Here is a 25,279-nt window from a genome sequence, read left to right on the forward strand (position 1 = left end):
GAGTTCCAAAGTGACATGGATTTCCCAAGCACTTGGAAGGGGTCCCCCCCCCAAGAGCAAAATCAGGAGGCTTATATACTTTTTAACAGTCGCTTACAACTCACGTGATCATATAGTGAAATTAGCATGAAAAGCGGCTATAATATTTCTTCATTATTTCTTTGCTGTTATCAGGATGGGAATTATGGGGGAGGTGGGGTTAGTTCACAAACCTCCTTCTTGCACCTAGAAATCTACTTTGTACATACTTTTTTTTTCTACCTTCAATGCCGCGGTGAGCGAAGCTGTTGCAGAAGAGTTACAAACACTTGCCCTTATCTGTTCTACTGTACCGAGCCAGCAATTCTACACAAAGCGGTTATGTCATCTTATAACTAAAATAATCAAAGTTTAAGGCATATATTTTTTCTGATTCCACAACCTGAACCACCCTCTCTGTGAACACGAATCTCTTAAGTCATGCTGAACCTGCAGAGCACCCAAAAGGGACTGAAAGAAAGGGACTTGTTCCTATCACTGCTAAGACCAACCCTAAAACCATAACTAAAGAATGAAGGTATACCTGGGGATTTGGTTTCTTGGAATTCTAGGATTGTAAGTATATTATGAAAAATAATAGTATTGATTCAAATTTAACCTTTAGTTGTAATTGTAGTTGTTTTTGTAATACTAATTCTTATAGCATTGTTTGGGAAGGAAGTGCATTTGGAGCATTGTTTCTGATATATGTAGTTATTTTGTTCTTAATGTTTGTGGTATTTCTTAAAGCTAAGCAGTGTTATATGTGTAGCAAAGAAATTTAAAATAAAATTGTGTTGTATGAATTAAGAGTGTAATCATTGTGAAATCGTGCAAGTAGCTAAAAATTTCCCCAGCCAGTGCATCAAACGAATCAGTAAGTTGTGTGGGATTTTCTCTATCCCGTAGCCCACTAGAGACAAGCAGCACCAGGACCCAAAGCTGCTGGTGCTAAGGGGTGTGGGGGCTGGGGCTGGGCTGGGGCTGGCTGGAGCACTGGGCTTCTCCTCTTGCAGGGAGCAGGACTGAACCCAGGACTGTGCTGGGGAGCTGCCACATGGTACCCAGGCCCAGGAGGTCCTTGCCCAGCTGCTGGGCGCTGCCTCCCCAGGGCAGCAGGGGAGAGGCCCCCCTGCCATGGGGGTGGGCATGAGGCATGGGCTGCCGTCCACAGACCATGAGGGCAGGGGATATCCAGGCCCAGCCCAGCAGAGGAGGGTCTGGGGGCTCCTGTGGGAGCAGGGGAGCCACATGCCTCACACCGACCTGCCAGAGCCCGGGGGCAGGGCACGGACCCCTCCCACCACAGGGCCCCCTGCTTGCGCCTCCAGTGTGTCTGCTCCACATCCATGTGCCAGCTTCCCCTCACCAGAGCACACACCTTCTCTCCCCCAGGCCTGGACTCCCCTGCCCCTTGCACACCCAGAGCACACAACTTCTCTTCCCCAGGCCCAAACCCCTTGCCCCTTGCGCGTGCAGAGCACACACCTTGTCTCCCCCAGTCCTGGACTCCCCTACCCCTTGCACATGCAGAGCACACACCTTCTCTTCTCCACACCTGGACTCCCCTGCCCCTTGCACACCCCTCCACATGAGCACAGAGCCCTCCTCCCCCTCTCCAGCCTCAGTTTTCCCAGCAGCAGGGGGTGGTGCCCGCCCAGTGGGGCTTGCACTGGGGGCAGCAGGAGCAGGCGAAGGTGGCAGCCTGGTGCCCAACCCCTGCCCCCTCCCTCAGCTCCCCTTCCCCTCCCTCGGCCCCACTGTCCAGTTGCACCCACCCAGGGACAAGTTGTGGGAGAGGGGGTGTGTGTGCACCTGCTCAACCTGAATGTGGGTGTGCATGTGGGTGTGCTTGCCCTCCTGCATGGGGGGGGTGTGCCCATCCTGCTGCACAGGTGTGTGCACGTGTGTGCCTTCCTGCATGAGGGGTGTATGCATGCACACATGCATCCCTTTCTGCACAGGGTGTGCATGTGTTTATATGCCCACCCTCCTGCATAGGGGGTGGGGTGCACACTGTATGGCATCATGAGGTGAGCGTGTGCACACCCTTCCCAGAGTGCTGGATGTGGTGAGCAGGAGCAGAGAGGGGGAGCAGGGCCAGTCATCCCCTGTAGTGGGGCATGGTTTCTACCTGGCAGCTCCTGAGTTCATTCCCACCCCCCTGCAGCTCCAGCAGGGCACTACCAGCCCATTCCTCCTCCTCTTTAGCCTCAGTTTCCCCTGCTGCAGCAGGAGACCACTGCTCCTAGTCCCGTCCCTGACATTCACGGAGAAATGCCCATCTCCATCTGCGCTGTCGTTGCCCCAAGACTGGGGTCAAACCCCACTCAGTCTTCTCTTCTCCAGACTCAATCACCTGAGCTCTTCCAGCCTCTCCCCCTGCCTCCCAGGCCCCTCATCCTTTGGGTCCCTCTTTGCTGGCCTCTGTCCAACCTGCCCACCACCTCCTGGAAGTGTGGGGTCCCGAACCAGACACAGGAAGGAGACCTGGAAGTGATTGTGGAGAGTTCAGTAAGAGCATCAGCTCCATGTCTAGCAACCATGAAGAAAACAATGGAAAATGTGAGGGCTGATAAGGAAGAGAATTGTGAACAAGATTGAAAGCATCATGATACCCCCTTTATGAATCCATGGTGCACCCACACCTCGAATCCTGTGCCCTGGTCTGGTCCCTGCACGTCTGGCAGGATCTAGGGGGACTTGAGCAGGTCCAGAGAACAACGGTACAAAGGGCCTTCCCTATGAACAGACTCTAACGAGACCAGGTCTGCTCAGGTTGGTGTCCCCCAAGGTGCCGTTCTTGGACCTGTACTGTTTAATGTCTTCTTAGACAAACTGGACACTGGTGTCAAAAGACTGGCCAAGTTCGCTGACAACACCAAACTTTGGGGAAGAGTGTCTGCACTTGAGGATAGGCTGGCGATCCAGGCTGATCTTGACAGTCTTGCAAGGTGGGCAGAGGAAAACCTGCTGTCATTCAAAATGGGCAAATGCAAGGTATTCCACCTCCGGAATAAAAACTTGCATCACACTTATAGGCTCAGCAATGCTACATGCACTAGCACCATGACCAAAAGAGACTTGGGGATTATGACTGACCGCAAGATGAACATAAGCCACCAATGCGATACCACAGGTGGCAAAGCAAATAAAACTCTGGCTTCCATCTACTGATGCATCTCAAGCAAGACCCAAGAAGTCATCCTCCTGCTGTACTTGGCCTTGGTGAGGCTGCAGCTGGAGTAGTGCATCCAATTCTGGGGTCCACAATTTAGGAAGGACATGGAGAAATTTGGAAAGAAGAGAGCCACGTGCATGATCTGAGGGCAGAGAACAGGCCTTATGAAGAGAGGGTCCGAGCTATGGGACTCTGAGATCGGCGGTACACCCTCTGTGAAAAGCACTGCTGATGCTGCTGGCAGTGCGTGCAGGCTGTTGCTGCTTGCCACCCCCCCCATTGCCACCATCACCTCTGGCAGCATCTGCAGGCAGTCCCTGATCACCACTGGCCACCACCACTGCTGACCACCAATGTTCATTCCCTCTCGCCCCACACTGCCAACACCACTGTGGCTGCCTGCGGGAGCTCCCCGCTCACTGCCACCACCCCAGGGGATGACAAGGTCCAACAGTCACAAACTCCTGCAAGACTGTTTTAGGGTGGCATAAGGAAAAACTTCTTCACTGTCCGAGCCCCCAAGGCCTGGAATAGGCTCCCCCAGACGTGGTGCAATCACCTACTCTGGACACTTTCAAGAAACATTTCTCTTGCTGGGATCCTTTGACCCTAGCTGACTTCTTGCCCCGGGGCAGGGGGCTGAACCCAGTGGTCTTACGAGGTCCCTTCCAGCCCTAATGTCTATGCAATTACTTCTATGAAAGGTTCTGCTTTCGGTCCGCAGTTTGCCAGTCCGCAGTCTAAAATGGTTGGGAGCCACAGCTCTAGGAGACGTTCTCATCATGGAAATCCTAGAACAGAGGGGCTGCGGAGGCCTGCAGAGGTCACCTCCACTCCAGTCGCTGCCTGAGTCAGCATTAGCCCTGTCCAAACCAGCCCAGACAAACCCATCATTGAACTTCTAAGCCAAACTGCCACAAGCCTGACACAGTAGCAGACATCGCACCTGATCCTGCCCCAGGAAAAGCAGGGGGCCATGGTGCTCATCCTCTGGATGCTGTGACAGGTTGTTAATCTACACTCCAGGGATCCCAGGCAGAGGCCGGGATCACACTATAAAGGCAGGCAAAGCTCCCCAGTTTGTACTGGTCTGACCAGGGGGCTCAGACACATCCTGGTGCTCAGGAGGCATCCCTGGGATGGAGCCAAGCCAGCCTGGAGATCCCCCAGGGCTGCAGGGAGGGTGGTCACTGGTTGGGCTTGGGCTTTTTTGGGCACAGGATGGGGAGTTTAAGTAGAAGGAGAGAGAAGAAGAAATGGAGGTCCACCCATCCCCCTACCCCATGACAGCCCACCCCATACCTGCCCCAGGTGAGCAGACACCCCCATAGCACCCTGGAAAATGCTGGAAAATGGCGGTATAGCACCCTCTGTCCCATTACAGCCCCTATCACACCTGCCCCAGGTAAGTGTGGACCCCCCAGTCTCCCCAGTAAGTGTGCCTCATACATACCCCAGGTGGAGTTGTGCCCCCCCCAATGATGATGCCCCCTGCAGGGCAATGAGGTATCACCCCTACCTACCCTGGCTCCCTTCACACCTGCCCCAGGTGAACACAGATCTCACCCTTGCAGCACTCACTGCAGAAGCTTGAGGGCATTACCACCCCCCCGCCCCCGGCCCCTACACGTCATGTGCAATTTAACCTCCTCGACCTGGCTCCGGATGTGCACTCACCTCTGCAGTGCTCCCTGCAGTGGGCATGAGGGTGTAACACCCCCTGCCAGCTACCACAGCCCCTGGGTCTGGGACAGACACCAGCATCTGCATCAGGTCAGTGCAGTCCCTCCCCCACCCCCCTGCATCCGGTGCCCCTTGCCCTGCAGGGCATGGCAGTAATGAACCCCACTCCAGCCCTGCGCCTGACTCTGCAGGGCCAGGTGGTGCAACCCACCAACCCCCACAGGGGACAAACTCAGCCTGATTCCCCCATGCTTGGCTGGACAGCTGTGCCCAATGCCCCACCCCAGGCCCAGCACACACCACCGGTCCTGACTCTAATACCTGCCCCAGCATTACATGTTGCAGGCATGCTGGCAGGGGTGCTGTCACTGTTGTGGAAAACCTGCTCTCCCAAGGGTGGGGACACACCCCACTGGAGTTGGCACCATGCACAGACTGCCCCCCACTCCTCCCGTCACCTCCATGGTGCAGATGGGTGGTTGTGGTGGGTGAGGGCAAGAACAGGTCAGACGGTGCTGGCTTGGGGCACCTGCTGAGCCACTGGCCAGTTGCTCGCCCAGACTTGCTCACGCTGTGGTGCTGGCTCACCCAGCTCTGCGTCCTGCTGTGGGAAGAGGGCAAAAGGGGTGGGAGCAGCCAGTCAGGAAGCAGCAGGGTGGGTAGATCAGACCACCTCTTGCTCCCAAGGGTTAGCAACAATCTTTGGATTGTGGTGAATCATTTAGAAAGGGAAGGGGCTGGGAAGTCACAGAGAGATCTGCCCTGGAAAGGATTGCGCGCCTGGGTCTGTTCCCATTGCACAGCTCCAGAGAGGACACAGAGATCAACCACAGGGGTGGTATGCTCAGTTCTGGGGCTTTAGTAGCAGGGAATGCATGAGAGAGAATACAATGAAGGGGAGGAGGGCAGGGGAGCAGCACACACCCTGTGGTGCACAGCTCTGCAGAGGCTGAAAAGCAAAACAGGCCAAAAAGGCTCCAGGAGTGGCAGAAGCAACTCCTTGCAGACCCCACTGGGCATGGGCAGGTCTGGGAGAGGGGAGATGTGGTGGTGAGGAAAGGTGAGGTCAGGGAGGAGGGTAGGGAATGCTTCCCCAGCCATAAATGCACTCCTCCCTGCAACTCAGGGGCTCATATACCAGAACCCCTGGACTGGGAGGAAGGAGAAAGCTGGGAGGCAGCCAAGAAAAGTCCCCGGGTGTCACTTGAAGTCAGCTGTCTGGGGGAGGGCACCCTAGCATGAAGGCACTTCTTCCCCTGGGAGTACTTTTAGAGAATGATGGGGAATGCACAGGCTCCAAGGTTGATGCAAAGATCATCTCCTCCTCACCCCACATCGGGGCTGACCTCTGTCTGAGGTGTTTCCTCTTAACACCCCCCCGCTGACAATCGTACCTTGGGGGCCAGCCTCTGGGCTCTGGACTCCCACTGTACCCTACAAGGGACAAAGCCTGGGGGAACTCTTTCTGCAGTCCACCAGCATGAGGGTGCTTGTCTGAATGCGGCCACTGGTGGGTGCTGAGCAGGCAGACATCTCCAAGCCCTTCCTGCACTGCTGGCAGAATTAGGGATGCTTCTGAGTGTGGATGTGCTGATTCCAGGATGGCTGGGAGAGATGGGTGAAGCCTTTCCAATACTCAGAGCACCCATGTAGCTTCTCCCCTGTGTAGACTCACTGGTGTTCAAAACAGGCTGGAGGAGTAGGTGAAGCTCTTCCTACACTAAAAGCAACGATGTGGCTTCTCCCCTTTGTGGATGCGCTGGTGACGGGCCAGGTAGGAGGACCGAGTGAAGCTCTTCCCACACACAGAGCACAGATATGGCTTCTCCCCGGTGTGGATGCGCTGGTGCTGGGCCAGGCTGGAGAGGATGCTGAAACTCTTCCCACACTCAGAGCATTGATAAGGCTTCACCCCTGTGTGGACATTCTGGTGCTTGGCCAGGCTGTAGGAATGGGTGAAGCTCTTCCCACACACACAGCACTGATATGGCTTCTCCCCTGTGTGGATGCGATGGTGCCGGGCCAGGTGGGAGGACTGGGTGAAGCTCTTCCCACACACAGAGCACTGATGTGGCTTCTCTCCTGTGTGGATGCGCTGGTGCCGGGCCAGGCAGAAGGGGATGCTGAAACTCTTCCCACACTCAGAGCACTGATATAGCTTCTCCCCTGTGTGGACATGTTGGTGCTTGGCCAGGTGGGAGTGGTACGTGAAGCTCTTCCCACACTCAGAGCACTGATATGGCTTCTCCCCTGTGTGGCTAACCTGGTGCTGGGCCAGCTTGGAAGAGGAGATGAAGTTCTTCCCACACACAGAGCAATGATGTAGCTTCTCCCTTGTGTGCATGCAACTCTGCTTGGTCAGGCTGGAGAGCTGCCTGAAGCTCTTCCCACGCTTCGTGCAGCAGTGTGGCTGCTGCCCCCTCTGCACACACTGGTGGTACAACAGGCCTTGCCAGCTGATGAAGTTCTTCCTGCACTTGGTGCAGCAGTGTGCCTTCCTTCCCAAGTGCATCCGACAGTGCTGAACCAGAGAGAAGAAATGGGTGAAGGTCTTACCACATGTGACACAGCGGTACTGACACTTCTTCCTGTGCACATCCTGGGTTTTGAACAGCTCCAAGCTGCGCACAAAGCTCTTCCCCCTTTTGGTGAAGCGGTGGGGGAGCTGTCCAGAATGGATCTGGCGGTGAGCAGCCAGGGTCGAGAGGCAGGTGAAACTCTTCCCACACTTGGCACATACATGAGGCTTCTCCCCAGAGTGCCTTATCTTGTGCAGAGTCAGGAGTGAGGGGCAGCTAAAACTTTCCCTGCACTGAGGGCAGGGGTGGGCTCTCCCCCTGGGCTTGGTAGTGAGTTCTTGCTTCCCTCTGAGGCCCCCCATACTGACTTGGTTTGCATCTAGTCTCTCTCTCCAGTGGACCTTTGCTTTCTGCCTCTTCAGGTGTCTCAGCACGACATATTCTTCCCTGCACCTTGGGATTTTTCTGGCTTCTTTCCCGTCTTCACTCCAATGCCCAACTAGAGATGGGACCGCATTCATTGCTACAGTCTCCTGCTTCTGGGGCATCCCCTGATCCTTGTGCCATTGGTCCTTCGCTGGGCTCAGGGAATCCACCTCACCCATACTCCCCAGGGAAGCCCAGGCTGGCTCCAGCTTTCCAGGCCCTTCCTCAGGAGCCTGCTCCTCACTTCTGCTCAGCAACCAGGCATGTCCTGCATGGGAGGAAGAAACACCAAATTACTTCCTGCCCTGCTGCCAGACTCTCAAAGTTTCTGGGCCAGCTCCCAGCCCCATCACCTCATGCCCTGCTCCAAGAACCACGTGGGACATGTATGCTAAGGACAGTACCTGAATAGGATCGTGTTTTAACAGGCTGAGGATGAGACCAGGAGGATCTGCTATGAATAAAACTGAGGCTCTCAAAGGGCTGCTGTACCCCACAGCACTGGTGGGTCCAGGGGGAGATGACACTGAGCCCTCCACCTGACTGGGCTGACACACTCCAGAAGCCCCAGTGCTTTGGCAAGACCCATCTGCAATGCTTGCCCTTGATCTCTGGCAGTCAAGAAGGCAGCATGTGGGTACAAAGGTGAACAGCCTCGGGGTGCATTTCTGGGACTTGTCACCAGCCAGGAGTGTGTGGTGAGCACTGCCTTGCACTGCTTGGTAGCAAAAGCCCTCGTGTTTCATGCATTATCCCTCCAAGAAATGTTTTGGAAGTGGAGGATTGAGAGCTGTGGTCTCCCTTCTGGAAGGAGCAGTGATCTGCTTCCTGCCTGTTTCTGGGGCAATGTCTAATGCAGGGAATGATCTCACGGAGCTTCCCTCTGCTAATGAACCCCAGGCAGCCTCCACATCACAGGAATCTGCACTGGGACAAAGGCCTTGGCACGAACCCGCACACGGACTCTGGGCTGAGCCTCAGGCTTTGTGACACTCAGGGCTCCAGAGAGGAAACGGCACAGGGAAGAGTCTGGTACAAACAGTGGGGTATGCCCTTCCCGTCACAACATGAAATCTTCTGAATCCCACCCACTCCACCGACCCACTTCATGCAGCCTGAGACCAGGATTACACACATCCTGTGCTCCAGGTCACTCCTACCAGGAGACACCAGGGACAGCCCCAGACTCTCTCTTGTCCAACAAGAATGGCTGGGGGCGCAAAAAACCCAGAAGTGAGAGGCTGTGCCCATGAGGGATGAAGATTAGGCTCTTCTGCCCTGGATAACCAGGGCAGAAGAGCCTAAAGATTAGTCCTGGGTAAGTCCTGAAAACGACACCCTCCTGGGACTGGTTAGTGTGGTGGGGCTACTTGTGGCACGGCAGTCTCTACAAAATGCCACATGTGGGCCAAAATGCCACCCCTGAGAAAGGCGAGTTCAGAGCACCTGAACACCTTGGTTCCCACTGCTTTGTGGGTTACTCTTTGCTGGGAAAAGGACAGGGGGAGCCTACCCAAACAGAAAAACCCCTGGTGAACGCCAAGAAGGGAAGTTGCGTGGCAGGGTAGACCTTGCAGCAGCCGTCACTTGAAGCAGAAAAGATTGCTAAAAAAGCAGCCTCAAGCTGCAAAGAGGGGAATCTGTGAAGGAGCTCCAGCAGGGCCAGGGCCAGCCACAGTGTCAAAAGTGATCCCATGACATGAACGTTAGGGGTTAAGCCCTTCCCTTTTTTGTCTGCGTTTTCTAGGATGTGGACCAGCAGTGAATCATCAAGAAGTTCACTTGGTACAAAGAAGATTCGAGCTTCATTGTGTTATGCATAGTAATTGTCTTGCTTGCTCGGCGGTGTTTGTGTACCGTTACTGCTGTAAGTGGTTGTGGTGTTAACTATGCTAGACAATGAAATGTAAGCAGAAGGTCTGGATGGGTTCTGGAATATCTGCAAAGTGGCTACAGAAAATGGTACATCCCTGGAGTATGGCCTCCAGGGCCTCAAAAATATCAGTCATGCCAGAGATTGAAAAGGGCGGATTGACCGTTTGTTTTTATTCTCATCCTTTTGTTGGTTTTCTTTCAACCCTTAGCATTTCTCCAGCATCTTGCAGGGCAGAGGGGCACTGGTAGTGCTCCAATGGCACAAGCAATCCATTTGAAACAACAAGGAAAGCGTTGCCCATTATATAGAAGGGACAGAATTCCCGAGAACATGTCTGGACCCCAAAAGCTCTGATCATGGGATGTTTCTCTGATCTAAAAAGCCATCTTAAATATCAAAGAAAACCATCATGTGAGTACTGGAAGAGATTAAAAAACTTACCCATAATTATCGCTGGTGAAAACCTGTTTGGTTGGTAAGGAAGGGGAGATTAGGCAATTTGGCAGGAGAAAGTTATTGAAGTAATGGACAAAGGAACGGGGTGTTGTGTGCATGCTGTTAGCCTGGGGAGTTGGGGGGCAGTCGTGCAATTTTTACTTGAACAGCGGGAAAGCCAGAAACAAACATCTCCCACACTCAGCGGAGGACACGAGGCCAGCACCACCAAAGGTTGCTGCTGTAATGTCTAAGGGAGCCACTTTTTGGGTCGTAGTACAGGAAGGACACTTGTAATAATTACTATTAAAGTTTACTTAATGTTAAATCAGCAAGGGGCCATGTCAACCCTTGGGGGTCTTTGACAAAAAGAATCCTGTTGGTAACAGTTTCCACAGTTTGAATTTTAGGGAGTGGAACAACACCTGTCTGCACACATGACAACATAAGCGATTTGAGGTCAGCACCCTGAAATGTCAGTACAGAGCAGGTCTGAAGTTTCCAGGCTCCCTTTCACCCTGGGCATGCAGCATCTGTGAGAGGGGAGTTGGGTGGAGGGAACAACCACAACTCACCTGGCAGCAGGTCCTCCGACCTCGAGATTTCCCCACAGTCCTCATCGTCACACACCCAGAGCTGCACCTGTCCTGACCAGATGCGGCAGAGTAAGTCAGGTGTGGGACCTTGATATCCTGTTTGGGCAGTGTTGAAAGAGAGTTTATCCACTGGTACTGGATGCAGAATAAGCAACTGAAATTTGGGGAATGGAGCCAATGAACTCAAGGATTATACTAAGGACTTGAAGGACAAGGGAGGATGGACATTTAGGATGAAAGGGAAGGCATAGCATGGAGAAGAGGATGGTCCTTTTCATCCAGGCAGTGGACATATGGTCACAAGAAAGGAAACACCAGTGTACTTCCAGGCAAATGAGTGGAAATGAGTTTGGACAGGACACATTAGGCAAGAGAGGGAGGAAATCAGAATAACTGCCCAAGGAACAGCTGTTAGTGCATTTTTAGGCCCAATGAATGGCAAATGATATGAGCATGGTGAGAAGGCAAAGGGAAATCATGTTATCAAGGGGAAAGACTCCAAGGAAGGTGGCTGGATCAAATGAAGGAGGAATATATACAAGTGTGAAATGTGAGAGGTCTGATCATGGACAGAGCAGCGGGGAGCAAAGGGATTTAAGCCACCAGACAAAAGTTCATGAGGATGAGACTGTTAAAACCAGAGAGAAGACAACACTTCAGAGCTCACATGGCTCCAAGGCAAAGCAAGAACCAGAGCTTTACCTAGGAAAACAAGGGCTTGGTAGTTCTTCAGCATCTGGTCCCGGTAAAGCTCCTTGTCTTCCTCTTCCAGCAGCTCCCACTCCTCCCATGTGAAATACACTGCCACGTCCTCAAACACCTCCCGGAGCTGCAGTCACAAGTGTTACAGCATCAGTATCTCCTGCCTCAGCTGCCCCCACAGCCCTGTCTGCACTCATTCTACACTACAGTGCTTTGCAAGCTTAGCCATGACAGGAGCAGGGGTATGCTATTCAGCTGGCACATGATATGCAAGGATCCTGGTTTTGTCTGTTTAAAAACTGCAAATTCTCTCATAAGAGAAAAAATTGCTCCCAACCCATAGCCAACCCCCACCCCATGCTGGTGCCCCACACTTGCCCCCACAGGCCCCTGGCCCTGCTGGTGACATCTGGTCCAGGAAGAGACAAAGGCTTGTGGCAAGACACTTTCACCTCACTGGACTTCCCAGTGCTGACCTCAGAGCAGCTGTTCTTGGACCAAACACTTCAAAACAAACCTGAACATGGAGTTGTACAACCAGAAATCATCTGGTGGCTGGGCTGTGTTAAGCACGGCCCAAACAGGGACCTTATCCAATTACGATAATTGGGACCTTATCTAATTAGGATAAATGCAAACAGGGATTCTTATCCAATTAGCTAGATTAGCTGCTGTGTCCCCTTTGTGCGGGGGGGTCTTTACTTACATTCCCCTCTCCCAGCACTGTCCACCTTCCCACCACGCTGCCCCCCTAGACTTGGTATTCAAAAGACTCTCTCTATTTAATAGTCTGGTCTGTGCATATCCTTTAATTTCAATTTATGAAATGAGCATGGAATTGAAAAAACCTTTGCTGTGCCTCTGATTCAGTTAGTTTGTAAGCTGCAAATCCATCCTGGCTTCTGCCTCACCTCACACTAACACAGATAATCAGCAGCCAGGTGTGCTGCTCACTCATACCAAACTGATAGGTTGGGGGGACCCTGCTGGCATCAGTGGCAGAGACCCTCTGTGCTCCCCAGTCCTAGCCAGGGGGAAGAGGACTTGCTGGGCTCAGCTGTAGAGACCATTACCCCAGGCTTCCTGGTGCTGGCTGGCTGGACTCTGACCAGACCTTCCCATGCCAGCACCCCTGGCTCTGCACCCGGGAGCACACTGCTATTAATGCAGCCTGGGGTGTTTGCAATCTCCATCACCAGAGACTTCTCACTCTTCAGGTCTCTCTGCTACCCAAACTCTTGACAGCACCCCTGGCTCCTCCTGGGCTCTGCCCAAGCTGCATTCCCACCCCCACCTGGAGCTGGTGCCCTGCTCACCTCCATGCTCTCCCCCTGCTTTGCAGGCCTGCCCTGCCCCGCCCCTTCTGCAGCTGGCCTGGCCCAGGTGTCAGGGAGCTGCTCTGTCCCCGTTTCCCTGCAGAGGGTCTCTGCAGCTCCAGGTTGACAGGCCCTTCCTTGGGACGTGCCAGCCCGGATCTCTGCGCGGTGCGGGGGGGAGGCGGGCAGGGCCTCTGGTGCCCCGCACCGCAAGGCCCCCGCCCCTCACTTGCCCCTTAGCGCTGCCCGGATCGAGCAAACAGCTCCCAGCCCCGCCAGCCCATGGCCGGCGGACCCCCGGGGAGGAGGAGCCCCCGTGCCCACACCGAGCCCCCTTTAGGGTGCAGGCACCTAGGAGCAGCTGGCCAGCAGCCTGTGGGGGGGGGGGGGGAGAAGGGGACCTGCCTGAGACCTCACATTCGTTGCTGTGATGGAGACAAAAACCGAAAACACCCAGGCAATTAGTTTACACCAGCGGAGGGGTCCAGCTTTCCACCACTCGGGGGCCAGGTAACATGCACCGGAGCAGAGCAACCCCATCCGCGATAGGACGCAAAGCCGGGAGTTAGCTCCCAACCCCCCTCCTACCCTTGTCCATCAAGGGGGAACATGGGAGTGAGAGTGCAGGTTGTCAGGCCCTGGCCCTGGGAGAGCGCCTGTCCTGCCATACAAATGGTCGCTGCCCGGGCACAGCCGCATCTAGCTGGTGTGGGAGACATTTCCTCTGCATCACCCCCACCTCCGCATACAGGACTGTGGTTCGTGTCCCTCCCACCCTTACCTGAGGAGAAGGTGAACACCCAAATGTCAGAGTTTTCCCCTGGGGCCCTCTGGGAAGGTAGGAAAAATCATCTGTGTCCTCAGGCGTCTTGAACCTTCGAGCCTGGAAAGGAGCCCGTCATCTGCAGCCCTGGTTAGGGACGAGGGTTTGGTGGATCTGGTTGTCCTGTCACCCTTGGGGCAGACCCCAGGGGCCCAGGTGGAGGTGGGAGTGAGAGGGAGAAGCCTCCTGCCCCTCAGGCACCAGAGACCTGCCCGCAGAGCCCACTACAGCCCCTAGCCAGCCACAGCCCTCTGCCCCACTGGGATGGGGCCATAAAGGGCCCAGTTTTCCCCCCACAGGGTGCACCTACACAAGTGAGGAGAGTGCTGGAGTCGAAGACCTTGCCCTGGTCGGGTTTGGCCCTCAGGTTGCCGGCGTACTTGTTGCGGACGGCATTCTTCAGGAACCTCTCCAGGAAGGTCCTTGTGCAGGGCATCACAGGGTCGGCCTACGGGGCTGGTTGCAAGGAGACTCCCAACTCCGGGCTCCTTGCTCCAGGTCCAGGCACAGCCGATGCATTTCCCAAGGCGGCGCGTGGCCTTGCAGGCTTGGATCCACAGCGAGGCAAAGTCCCGCCATCTCTACTGAACTTGCCCTCCAGCGAGCCGCTGAGGAAGGTGGCCAAGTCACATCCAGTCAGCTGCCTCCCGATCCCCTCGTAGGCAGCCTCTGAGGGCGCTGGCAGCGATGGTACTTACCACGGGGTCCAGGCAGGTTAGGAGGTGGAAGGGAAGGGTGACCATAGGCTCTCCTTCTCCAAGGAGTTAATCCTCACACTTTATAATTTCCATGAACAATTACAACACTTAAATCTCTATGGTTCAATCCAATATCTTTAAAAAATATCTCTTCCGTAAATTCAGTTCTCTTGAGCCAAGTCACTTCTGCAAATCTTTCTTTCAGTAAAAATACTTTCACTCTCAGTTTCATTTGCCTTCAGGGGGGGCAGGAAATCTTCCTTTCCCCAAAATGGCTCCTGCTCCTCCTCATCCAACTATGCCGCAGTCCTCTTCTCCGATGCTTTTTCTCTGCCTGCCGCCATCAGATCCCGGTGACTCCGTCTCTCGTCCGCCGCCAGCTCTTGCACCTAACGGCTCCACTCGTCCTGCTTCCACTTCTGTCCCGCAATCAGTCATCCACTCGCTCCGCTCCCTCTCGACCAGTTCGCCCTTCTCCCACACCATCTCCGTCTGTGGCTCCATCTCTCCTCTCACAATCCTCTCAGTCACCCCCTGCTGCTCTGCCCTCACTTGCACAGGCAAATCACTACCACGCCTGCCATCCTTCTCCATCTCCTCCGTTTTCCCCGACCTCCCGTCTGACAGAAAGAGGAACAACCAGACTTGTGCCTGGCCTTTTTTATTAACAAAGTATCAAAAACAATACAGAACTCCAACACCCAAGCAACAAACACAAATCTCATACATTCCCAGGTACAATCCATATCTTTCGTCCGCGTACATAGCTCTGTGCAACCCATCGCATTTATTCCACCCCCCTCCCCACCCAAAAGAAGCTTCTGGTTATACACCCCCACCCCGTCCCTCCTTCACCACCGCTTAGCCACATTCCTGTCGAGTAAAAAATAAACCCTTTTGCACCAACAAACACCGCACCTTCCACAGGGCCAGCTGTGTACAAAGTAACAAAACCCTGATCTCCCACTCCTTCTCCTTGTGATTTACTAACCCATACATGGCCCCCTCAAAAGTAACACACGCTCCCCAGCCAACTGCGCTACAAAACCTATCCACCCTCTGCCACACCTACACTCCCACAGCACACGATAGATTGTTTCTTCCCCCGTGCACAGCTCCCGCAGGCACTCCGCCAACTGAAGTAACCACCACAGCCTTTGCTCCGCTCTCACCGGTAAAATCCTTCACACCACCCGCCAGGTGAAATCTTCTTGCTCCCCTTTCCACCCCTTCCCCACTACTCCCTTCCACCCCCTCCCCACCTGTGCCCAGGACAACTCCCCTATGTCCGCCATCCCATCCTTTCCCCCGATCTCCCTCAACACCCTCTTTGCCTCCCCCAAACCCTCACAGCCCAACCCCTCCAACCCTTTTGCCCTCAAAAAGTTCCACCTCGCAGGTTTTTCCGCCCACAAACCTGTTCACCGCCCGCCGTACAATCCCAGCCTCCTCAAAGATGTCCCTGCCCAATACCGACAAAACACTTTCCCTTCCAACCTTGCCAACAGTACCACTGCTTTCCAAAAGTGAACATAAACAAAAGCCTCCAACTCCGGTACTCCCCACCCTCCCAGCTCCTCCTCCTTGTATAATTCCCGCCTTGCCACCCTCTCCGTCTTCCCTCCCCAGAAAAATAAACAAACCTCTCTCTGCACCCGCCACACCTGCAACCAGGTTGGCGGGTACACCACTGCCACGAAAAATATCATTGGCAGCAACACCTGTTTAATCATGCCTACCTTCCCCCTAAATGATAACCTCCTCATCCCCCATATCCTTAAGACCTTCTTTACCCTCCCTCTCACCTCCTCCCATGCCCGTTTCCCCTTCCCACCTACATCCATATATACCCCCAAAACTTTTATCCCGTCCTTTTCCACCTGCCACCCTTCCTCCCCCAAACCCCTCCACTCCCCCACCACCAACAGCTTACTTTTCCCCCTATTGACCCATGGCCCTGCCGCCCCCCATACTCCCTGATCCCTTCTAACACCCTCCTCACCGACCCCTCACCCTGAACCACAAAGGTGACGTCGTCCATATATAACATCACCCGTAGTTTCCCTGCCCCCAGTACCAGTATCCCCCTCACCCTTTTCTCCCTCCTCACCCACTGAGCCAACGGCTCCATCCCACAAACAGAGAGACCCGGCGACAGGGGGCACCCTTGTCGCACTCCTCTCTCGACCCGAAACTCGTCCCCCAAAAATCCCTTCACCAACACCCTACTCCGTGCCCTTCCATACAGTGCCCTCACTCACCCTACAAATCTCCCAGAAAACTCCATCTGCTCCAAAACACCAAACAAAAACTCGTGCTCTATACTATCATATGCCTTCTCCAAATCTACGCTCCCCGCCACCACCCTCCAGCCCCTCTCCCCCGCAGTGTAACATATCCCGCAGAACCCACTGCGTGTCCGTGATCCTCCTCCCCTTCACTGCACATGTCTGATCTCCCCCTACCACCTCCCCCAATACCTTCCCCATCCGTCCAGCCAACACCTGAGTGAACAGTTTATAATCTACGTTCAACAAAGTAATTGGTCTCCAATTCTGGAGCACCTCCTGATCCCCTTTCTTATGCAACAAAACCACCCCCCACCGCAAACCCCTCCCCCACCACCCCATCTCCATAATCTCCCTGAATACCTCCACCACATCCCCCCCACCACCTCCCAAAACCACACATAAAATTCCACTGGCAACCCATCTAAGCCAGGAATTTTATTCCTCTTCATCCCACCCAGCACTCTCTCTCACTTCTTCCCTCATTATGTCCTTTTCCAACTCCGCTCCATCCCCCTCTCCTACCTTCCTCTCCAACTCCCCCAAAAACCTCTCCTTTTTTTCCCCCCCCATCTACATCCCACCTCTTATATAACCCAGAATAAAATCCTGTGATCTCCTGCAACACTTCTCCCTGTTTCTCCACCCATACTCCCTCCCCTGTGACAATCGCTCCCACTTCCCTTTTCCCCTTCCTTACCCTTTCCGCAAACTATTTCCCCCAGCCCTCTCCCTCCCCAACCCACAGTGCTCGTGCCAAAGAGATACTTTCGCGTTCCTTTTCCAGAAACTATTTCTCCACCGCTCGCTTCGCCTCCCCCAACTCCCGTTTTACTTCCCTTCCCCCCATGCCCTCCCAAATCAAACATTGCACCCTTCCCTTAAGCTGCCCCAGCTCCCTCTTTTCCCAAGCCCTGCGTTTTCCCACTCCTATAAGCCACCTCTTAACCTTTTCTTTTACCACCCTCCACTACTCCCATCTTGATTGAAACAGAACCTTTAATGTCCACCACCCCTTATATTCCATGTGAAAAGCCCCACATAACCTTTCATCCCCCAACACTCTCCTGTTTAACCTCCACACTCCCTTCCCCCACCCACAATAACCTATGGTCGCTAAAACCCACTTCCCTCACTTCCTTACCCTCCATCCTCACCCCATCTGACACCAATACAAAATCCATCCGGGACACCCTCTTCCCCCCCGGATCGAATCTCGTCCCCAACTGCTCCCCTTCCCAAGCATCCTTCAAACCCTCTTCCCTTATCCAATTCCTCAGCCACCTCCCCATACTATCCAACGTTCCCTCACCCCAACACCCCCTTCCCTATCCCTTTCTGCAATAATACAAATGAAATCCCCCACAAACACCTTATTCCCTCCCCCAGCCCTGCATATCCCCAACCTACGAAAAAGCTCCCATTGCTCCGCCCTTGCCGCAGGTGCATAAACATTGAAAATTTCCACCTCCACCCCCACCTCCAGGTGTTGCAAACAACCCTCTAACAGAGTTTTCACAGCAAGCACCCTCACCCGTGCCTTGAGTAAAATTCACACCCCCGCTGCCCTATTCCCTTTCGCCCCTGCCCACCAAGATTGCCCCTTATCCCATCGTTTCCTTAGAAACACATAATTTTCCTCCCACCCTACCCCACACTCCTGTACACAAATAATATCTGTTGTAACCATTTTCAAACACTCCCCCCACTCTCACCCACCTCCTTCTCGATAGTAGACTCTGCACATTTAGTGAAGTGACCCTCAGCACCATTTTCCTTTTCCAAACTTTAGACTAATTGTAAAAACCCTTATCCCCTCACCCCTCATCTCCACTCCCCAGTGACTCGGCTGGGGACACAATCCCTTTCCTCCATATCCCAGTAGATGCTACCAACCCTTTCACCGGCCCAGGACTCAAATCCCTCCCCCTCCTCCCCTTCCCCTTTTCCATCTTTCTCCCCTTTCTCCTTTCCTCTCTTCCTTCTCCCCATCTCCTCCAATTCCTCCGCTTCCACTCCCACTTCCTTTTTACCCCCTTTCCCACCCCACTGTTTCTCTCTCTCCTTTAAATCCCCCTCCTGTCCTTGCTCAAGTGCTTTCTTCTGCCCCGTCTTCCCCCTTGGGCTTCCCCATGTCCCCAGTTGCTCCACCATGCCCCTCAGCTGCTTCAACACCAGATCCCCACCTTCCCCCTCTCCCTTCTGCTCTTCCCTCTTCTCTTCCCCCTCAATTTCTTCCTCCGATAAATCTAGCACCACTTCCTCAATACCCTGTTGACCTTCCTCCCCATCTGGTATTTCCTCTATGACCATTTCTTCCTCCTCTGACCACAGCTCCAGCTGTTCCTCCTCCACCTCCCCGTCCGCTCCTCTCTGTTCCTCCCGGTCTTCCTGCACCCGTACTCTTATGCTAATAGAGTATGGGCACTCCCATTGCATGCGACCCTCCCGCCTACAACCGGTACACACTTTTTCCTTACAAAACTGGGCTCTGTGCCCCATCCCCCTACACCGGAAACAAACAGTAAGCTGGCAAAAGGCTGCCAAGTGCCCCCCAGCCCATATCTACTGCACACCTTGGGCTGATCGTAATACATAACGTACCCTCTATGAGACCCAATCTGTACCACGGGCAGCAAATGCCGCACATCCCCAGGGCTTCCCACTTCCTCGTGCAGAAACACCCGTGCTGTCCACAACCCGGTCCAAATCCTCCACCAGTCAAATACCCTCTCCACGTGTAACACTCTCTGTACCCTCTCCTCCAACCAATGTACCATGTCCTCCTCCTCCTCCAATACATCATTGTACATCTTGACAAACAGCACCGGCTCCCGCGCTTTTTGGCCCACTTCGAAATTTAAGCTTCCAGCTCCCCTCTCTCCGCAGCCGCCTTATGCGCCTCCCAAAAGGCTGTACAAGCCTTAGCGTGCCAAAAGGACATGTGCCATTGTCTACAATTGTCAAACGCAATGACACAACTCAAGTCCACTGGGTCCACGTTGAGCGTGGACAACAACACCCGCACCATAAACTCCGCGCAAATCAAGGCCTTTGCTCCTTTGAATCCCTCAGGGGACAGGGTCACTTTGACCCTCCATCTTCCGTCCCTCCTGAGGCCTCCATCTTCTCTCTCAAGCCTGGAAGTTTCCGACATCCCCGCCGCCTCCTTCTCCTGCCTGGGGGTCTCCTGCCGTCTGCCCTCCACCACAGTCGGTCCAGCCTCTTCAGGGCTCTTCCTTCTCCCCCACCCCCGCCCCGCTCCCAGCTGGAGCTTCCCGTGCCATCGCACCTGGCTCCATCCCTCCTCTTCTGATGTCTGCTCACCTAGGCTGCCGCTCCGCTCACCTCCTCCTCCTGTCTCATGTCTGCTTTCTCCACTCTCCCTCTGATCTTGCTCCCTCGCTTGCTCTACTCACCTCCACTCCGCTCTCCCCTCCTCCATCAACATCGTTGCCTTCGCCGTCACCATTTCCACCATGCTCCCCGGCACCCGGCCTCCCGAGGACCGACCAGGCAGCAGCCAGACCTAAGCCCGACCGCCCCCAGGTCTGAGCCTTCAAGAGGCTGAAAAGCGATAACCTGCCCAGGGCCGGAGCGGGAGTGGGACCCCTTACAAGAGCTCTCCACAGCCCCTAAAAGCCACAAATGTATATTTCCATAAGACACATCATCACACACCATTTCCATACCCACCACCCCTTTTAGCATAAAGTGGTCTGTAAAACCCAAAGGTAAAACATCCTGGGCACCAGCTAACGTAGAAAAAGATGCATGACCACTCCTGGGCCCCAACCTCCACCCTCATCTTCATTCTTTCCCCTTCTCGTCAACCCTTTAAAAACACCATCCACAGAGATGAAGCAGGGACCACTAACAACAAGACAAAAGCAAGAACAGGCCTACTGTTTGTCGTTTGGTTTGTCTAAGGCCAGATAGTGACTGTAGGGGGATTAGCTGCCTGCATTGCCTCACTCAGCCCAGCGGGACCAGGCCTCTGCTCTGGGCTTGCTGCAGGTGGCACCTGCTCAGGAGATGATGAGTAGCTCTGGTCTTCCGACGGAGCCCCCGACTCCAGGGCTCCAATCTGGTCTCCTTACAGTACATTTCCTAGCACAATGCATGGACAAGGGCTTCTGGGACAAGCTTCTCTGAGTAACTCTAATGGAATGCTTGGACTAGGTCAGGGACACGTGCATTTCCTGCAAGTTTCTAGAAGCAGTCGGACAGTCCGTAACCTTGCCAGTCAAATACACTACTCAGTGAATGGAAGGTCTTGACAAGGAGATTGGAGCATTTCCATCCAATCCCTCCCCCAGTGCTGCCTATAAGAACTTCTGTGGCCCCAGAAAAATTGACAGGTGCTGTGGTGGGCAATGCAGCGGTATTTCTTCTACAACAAGGCATCCCTCCTGCCAATGCAGGTCCCTGGCTGCTACACAATTAGAAGAACTGAAGCCATTAGCAAGCTAGGAACCAGCCCAGTGTCTCTGGTTCAGGCTTCTTGCAGGTCAGAGATTCCAGGTGGTGCTTATCCATGAGGACCTCTATGGGGTGCGGTCCCCCTCCAAGTGGGGACACCACTGTGAAAAGCCTGCTTTGATGTCAAGGGCCTCCTCATTCCAAATACCATAAACTAGATCATACGGATGCTATTTATCTTCAGTAGCAGGTAGAAGGGTACTAAAGATCTTCAGGCTCCGCTATATTGGGACACCTGTCCCCACAACACTGCCCCCATCACAAACGTAAGAAGTCTGTGCAAGGATGGGACTGCTGAGGAAGGCCTGCTTGAGATGCCCCATCACAAGTTGGGCCTCTGGGGGCATGATAACCTGTAGGCTATGCCCTAAGGCTTTCTGGGGGTAATCAGAAAAATCAGTAGTGAGGTTCCATGGTATCAGCAGGTGACAGAGTTGTGGATGGCTAGTCAGGGAATCCCCAAGCTCATAGGAGCATGTTCCAATTGCTTCAGGCCAAACTGCAGCACCTCAGTCCAGCTCTGGATGGAGACTTGGAGCAGAAGTTGGTGGGGGCAGAGTACAGAAAGCTGTAGGTGTTCAAAGTATCTGGATTCAAGTTGAATGGGGCATCCACAATGACTCCATTGTTGTGGAGTTGGCCCCGTTCCTCAGCAGGATGCACATCGCTTTGAGAAAATCTTCTTGATGAAGCACCCGAGCCCACCAGGGCTGATGGCTGTACTGCTGACAAGGTTGGGTGAGCAAGGTGCATGGTGAGCAATGCAAAAATGCCACATTCCTCAGCAGCCCCTGTCCCCGCAAGGTGAAAGGGCCCAATTAGACTAGAAGGATGGTACAAACCTTTTCACCCAGCCTAGTTCCTCTTACTCCACTTCAGGAGCCTCAGTCTCATTGTAGTGGGGCCCCCTCAGCTTGAGTGGGTGGTTGCAGAAGGCCTTTGTGCTCCACAAGACGTGCAGAGGCCAGACACTTGCCACCAGGTCTTCTACGTATGGCAGATGGAGACCTCCATCTCTGGATCTGCTGCTCTTCCTGGGACACCAGGGCACCTGGGATTATCAAGTGGGGTCCCCTCTGCATAGCCATCTTTTCCAGACACCATTCTGAGGCAGTGGTTGATCCACACAGAGCTCAGCCAAGGGCCCCAAGCAAGCAGGGCACTCCAGAGGAACAAGATCATCCTTTAGCTCCACACTAAGCCTCTGGCAGAATTGCCACAACTGCACTGCCCAATTCCACTTGTGGTCAGGGGCCCACCACTAACAAGCCCATATGGGCTCACTGGTAGCCAGCCATGCTGAAGAATTTCAAGGGCTATTTCTGCAGACCTCAGCTGAAGGGGGTAGGCTGGCATTCCTGGTGCATATGGGACTTTTTGGTTGTTGTTTTGTTTGTTTTTTTTAAAGCCATCTACCCAAGCCTCTATGAACAGGGAAACCCAGGCCAGGACTCCCCCCTGCAAGCAGGCTGATGATTAGTCCCATCTTGGCCTGGTCTGTGGAACAGATGATGGGGCGCAGGGGGAACAGCAGGCAGCGCCAATTCAGGAATCCCAGAACACTTCCTTGGCTCCTGCTCAAGCGCTCGGGGAGTGGGACTTGAGCCTCAGCTGAAGTCCCCCTGCCAGAAGCAAGTGCTGCTATTGCCCATGTGGGTTCACCTTCTTGCCAGGTCTTGCCCAGCCTTGGCCTGTGCCTCTTCCAGGCAGGTAAACAGGTCCTGTTTTTCCCCTTTAGGGATTCAATCAGAGCCTGGAACTGCTGAACTTCCTGCTGGAGATGGATCATCATTTCTTGGGAGTCAGGGGCTACAAAGGGCTTTTGGGGATGTTCAAGCAGAGTGCAGTTTGCATGTCCATTTTGGGGCCTGCCCCACAGCTCTGAAAGGACTGGTCCTGGTAGACTGTTTGGACCAAGGCATTGGTGGTCTGGATAAGCGATTAGATGCTTGGAGTACGAGGGCAGTCCAAAATGGTTTCCTACAAACTGTGGATAGAGGGGTCTGGCTCTGGAATTGGAAGCTGCAGTTGAGATGGAACAAGCCCAAAAGCTGCAGCCAGAGACATGGTACTCCTTCCGTCTTTGGCCAGAGTACCCACAAATTGGTCCAGGTGGTAGGCATCCTGCCCAATCCCCAGCATGGTGTCCTTCTGCATCCACCATGCTCAATGACCCACGCATGAGCTAAGGCCGAGGTAGGCCTAACTACTCCCCAGCTGTCTTGTGGGTGCACGCTGGATCATGATACTGGGGGCCATAACAATTTCTTTCCAAAGGTGACAGTGAAACACATTGGACTGCATGGAAACAAAAGGTCTGCTCAGTCAGCTGCCTCACTGCTTTTGCTCAGCACCTTCAGGAGTTCATCAAGTCATCCTCAGAGACCTGGATATCTACCTTTTTGTCTGGGACCCCTGCACAAAAAGATGGGCCAAGTGTTCTGATGCTGGGATATTAGAGGCAGCCTTGGTTGAAAGTAGTACAGTCTGTCAGGAACAGTGTTTCACACCCATTTGCAGGAAGTGATACTGTAGCTGTTGTAGACCTTATGGACCAGCTGGGGAAGTCTGGCCTGACATCCCAAGCTCCTGGAAGATGATGAAGATGCCTGGGTAAGGGACTGCGCCAGAAGCCTGCACTGACCTGCATGCGGGCACCATGCTGTCTGGGTGCTGTTGTGGGTCACCAGCAGCAAAGTTGTGTTCAACAGCCCTCACGGGACATGAAAGCTTCCTGATTCAGACCAGTGACCCTTCCATTCACTGCCTAGTCTGTGATCTGGGCCAAGTTGTAGCCCAGCATGCTGTTTACATATATGGTAGAGCAAAGGATGATGGGCCTCCAGGGATGCAGAAGATCAGGCTCGCTGTTTTTGTGGAGGAGCCAGGTTATTACCTTCTTCCAGGACTTGGGCATGCAGCCAAAACTTGCTTCAGCTAGCCAGATACATCAGCTCAAGGCAGTCTGGGTCCCACTTCCCTGCAGGCTGGACTCTGTGCCATCTTGGTCTGAAGCTGTAGTCCACGTCTCACTCTGGCCTCCACCAGGAGCTTAGCCTCAAGCCCCTCTGCTGAGGGGAGTGGCAGAAGGGTTCCCGATGCAGTCATCACCCAGTGCCCTACAGGCCTGCTGCCTCTCAGTTGAGGACACCATTGTAGTAGGAAGTCTCTCCTGCAGGCACTGTATACAACACCCTGGGCCCAGTCAGATCTCACTGCATTGGGGAGAGTGAGGCTCCAGGATCCAGAAGTAGACCAGCAACAGCAGTCCAGCAAGCCAGAGCCGTGGTCTGTAACTGTGTGGCTCCAGTTACTGGTGCAGACTGTGGACCTTGCAAGAGCTGGTATTAGGGATACTATGTGCTCATGCTAGTCTAGATCAGCATGCTCTATGCACTAAGAAGCCACAGCCTGGGGAAACAGAAGGAAGTCTCTTGGTCAAGAATACCATAAACTGGTCAGGTGGAAAAAGGAAAAAAAAGTTCTTTCTTGGAAAGCACTAGTAGCAGTACCTTCTTATTTCATCTTTTGAGGAGAAGAGATTATCGTAAGCCTTACTTTTGCCACTCTTGGCCATTTTCAAATCCTATGCCACAGTACAGACATGTGGCTGAAGCACGAGATGTCTAATAGACTGTCTCTATCAGACCACCAAGCAAGTATTACAGGTGTGACCATCAGTTGATGTACTCATTTCTTCCTTTCCTTTGCTGGCCAATGAAGCCAGAGTAAATGGAGCAAAGGACCTACAAGACAACATGATCAAACAGATCATCCCAATGCAGATCATCAGTCCTTTGGCATGGAAAAGTTAGTAGCAGGAACTGATCTAACCAGATGCTCCTATTATAGCCAACCTAAGTCTACACATGCATCAGGCTCCTTGTAACAGTTCCCCCTGCCCCTTTAAAAAAGGAGGCTAAAACCCAAAACACCCCACTAGCAGCTATGTCAGCACAGATCATAAGCCAAGGTCAAAAGGAAACACGACAGCGACAGGCAGCAGCAGCGTTCCATAATGGTATAGAAGAGACAGTTCTGGAAGGGAGGATTTTGCATCTTGCACAGTAAGGGGAAAACCCCACCTAACTGACACCTTCGCAATCCAAACAAGAACTGCTTTGGTTCAGTTGCAAAAAGTTCCAGAGAAACCAAGTGGTGCGAGTAAGAAGGGGTCACAGCCTTTGTGATGGTACTGGAACAAGCCACCTCAAAACACAGGGCAGACTGAAGGGA

At 53.7% G+C, this 25,279-nt stretch overlaps 1 protein-coding gene across 2 annotated transcripts; it reads right to left on the minus strand.

Annotated features, from left to right (window-relative positions):
• Positions 1-5,147: 5,147 nt before the first annotated feature.
• On the minus strand, positions 5,148-12,947 carry LOC132248480 (zinc finger protein OZF-like). 2 transcript variants are annotated; one of them, XM_059721453.1, is made up of 4 exons: positions 12,753-12,947; positions 11,437-11,563; positions 10,714-10,830; positions 5,148-8,095 (listed from the first exon to the last, which is right to left on the minus strand). In XM_059721453.1, the coding sequence occupies exons 1-4, from the start codon at positions 12,756-12,758 to the stop codon at positions 6,603-6,605; spliced, it is 1,743 nt and encodes a 580-aa protein (XP_059577436.1). In that variant the 5' UTR covers positions 12,759-12,947; the 3' UTR covers positions 5,148-6,602. The 2 variants fall into 2 exon arrangements, with proteins under 2 accessions (XP_059577436.1, XP_059577437.1); XM_059721454.1 differs by lacking the exon at positions 10,714-10,830 and having other exon boundaries at positions 12,753-12,945.
• Between the last annotated feature and the right edge of the window lie 12,332 nt (positions 12,948-25,279).

The sequence above is a fragment of the Alligator mississippiensis genome, chromosome 1, assembly GCF_030867095.1.
Source record: "Alligator mississippiensis isolate rAllMis1 chromosome 1, rAllMis1, whole genome shotgun sequence".
NCBI classification, from domain to species: domain Eukaryota; kingdom Metazoa; phylum Chordata; order Crocodylia; family Alligatoridae; genus Alligator; species Alligator mississippiensis.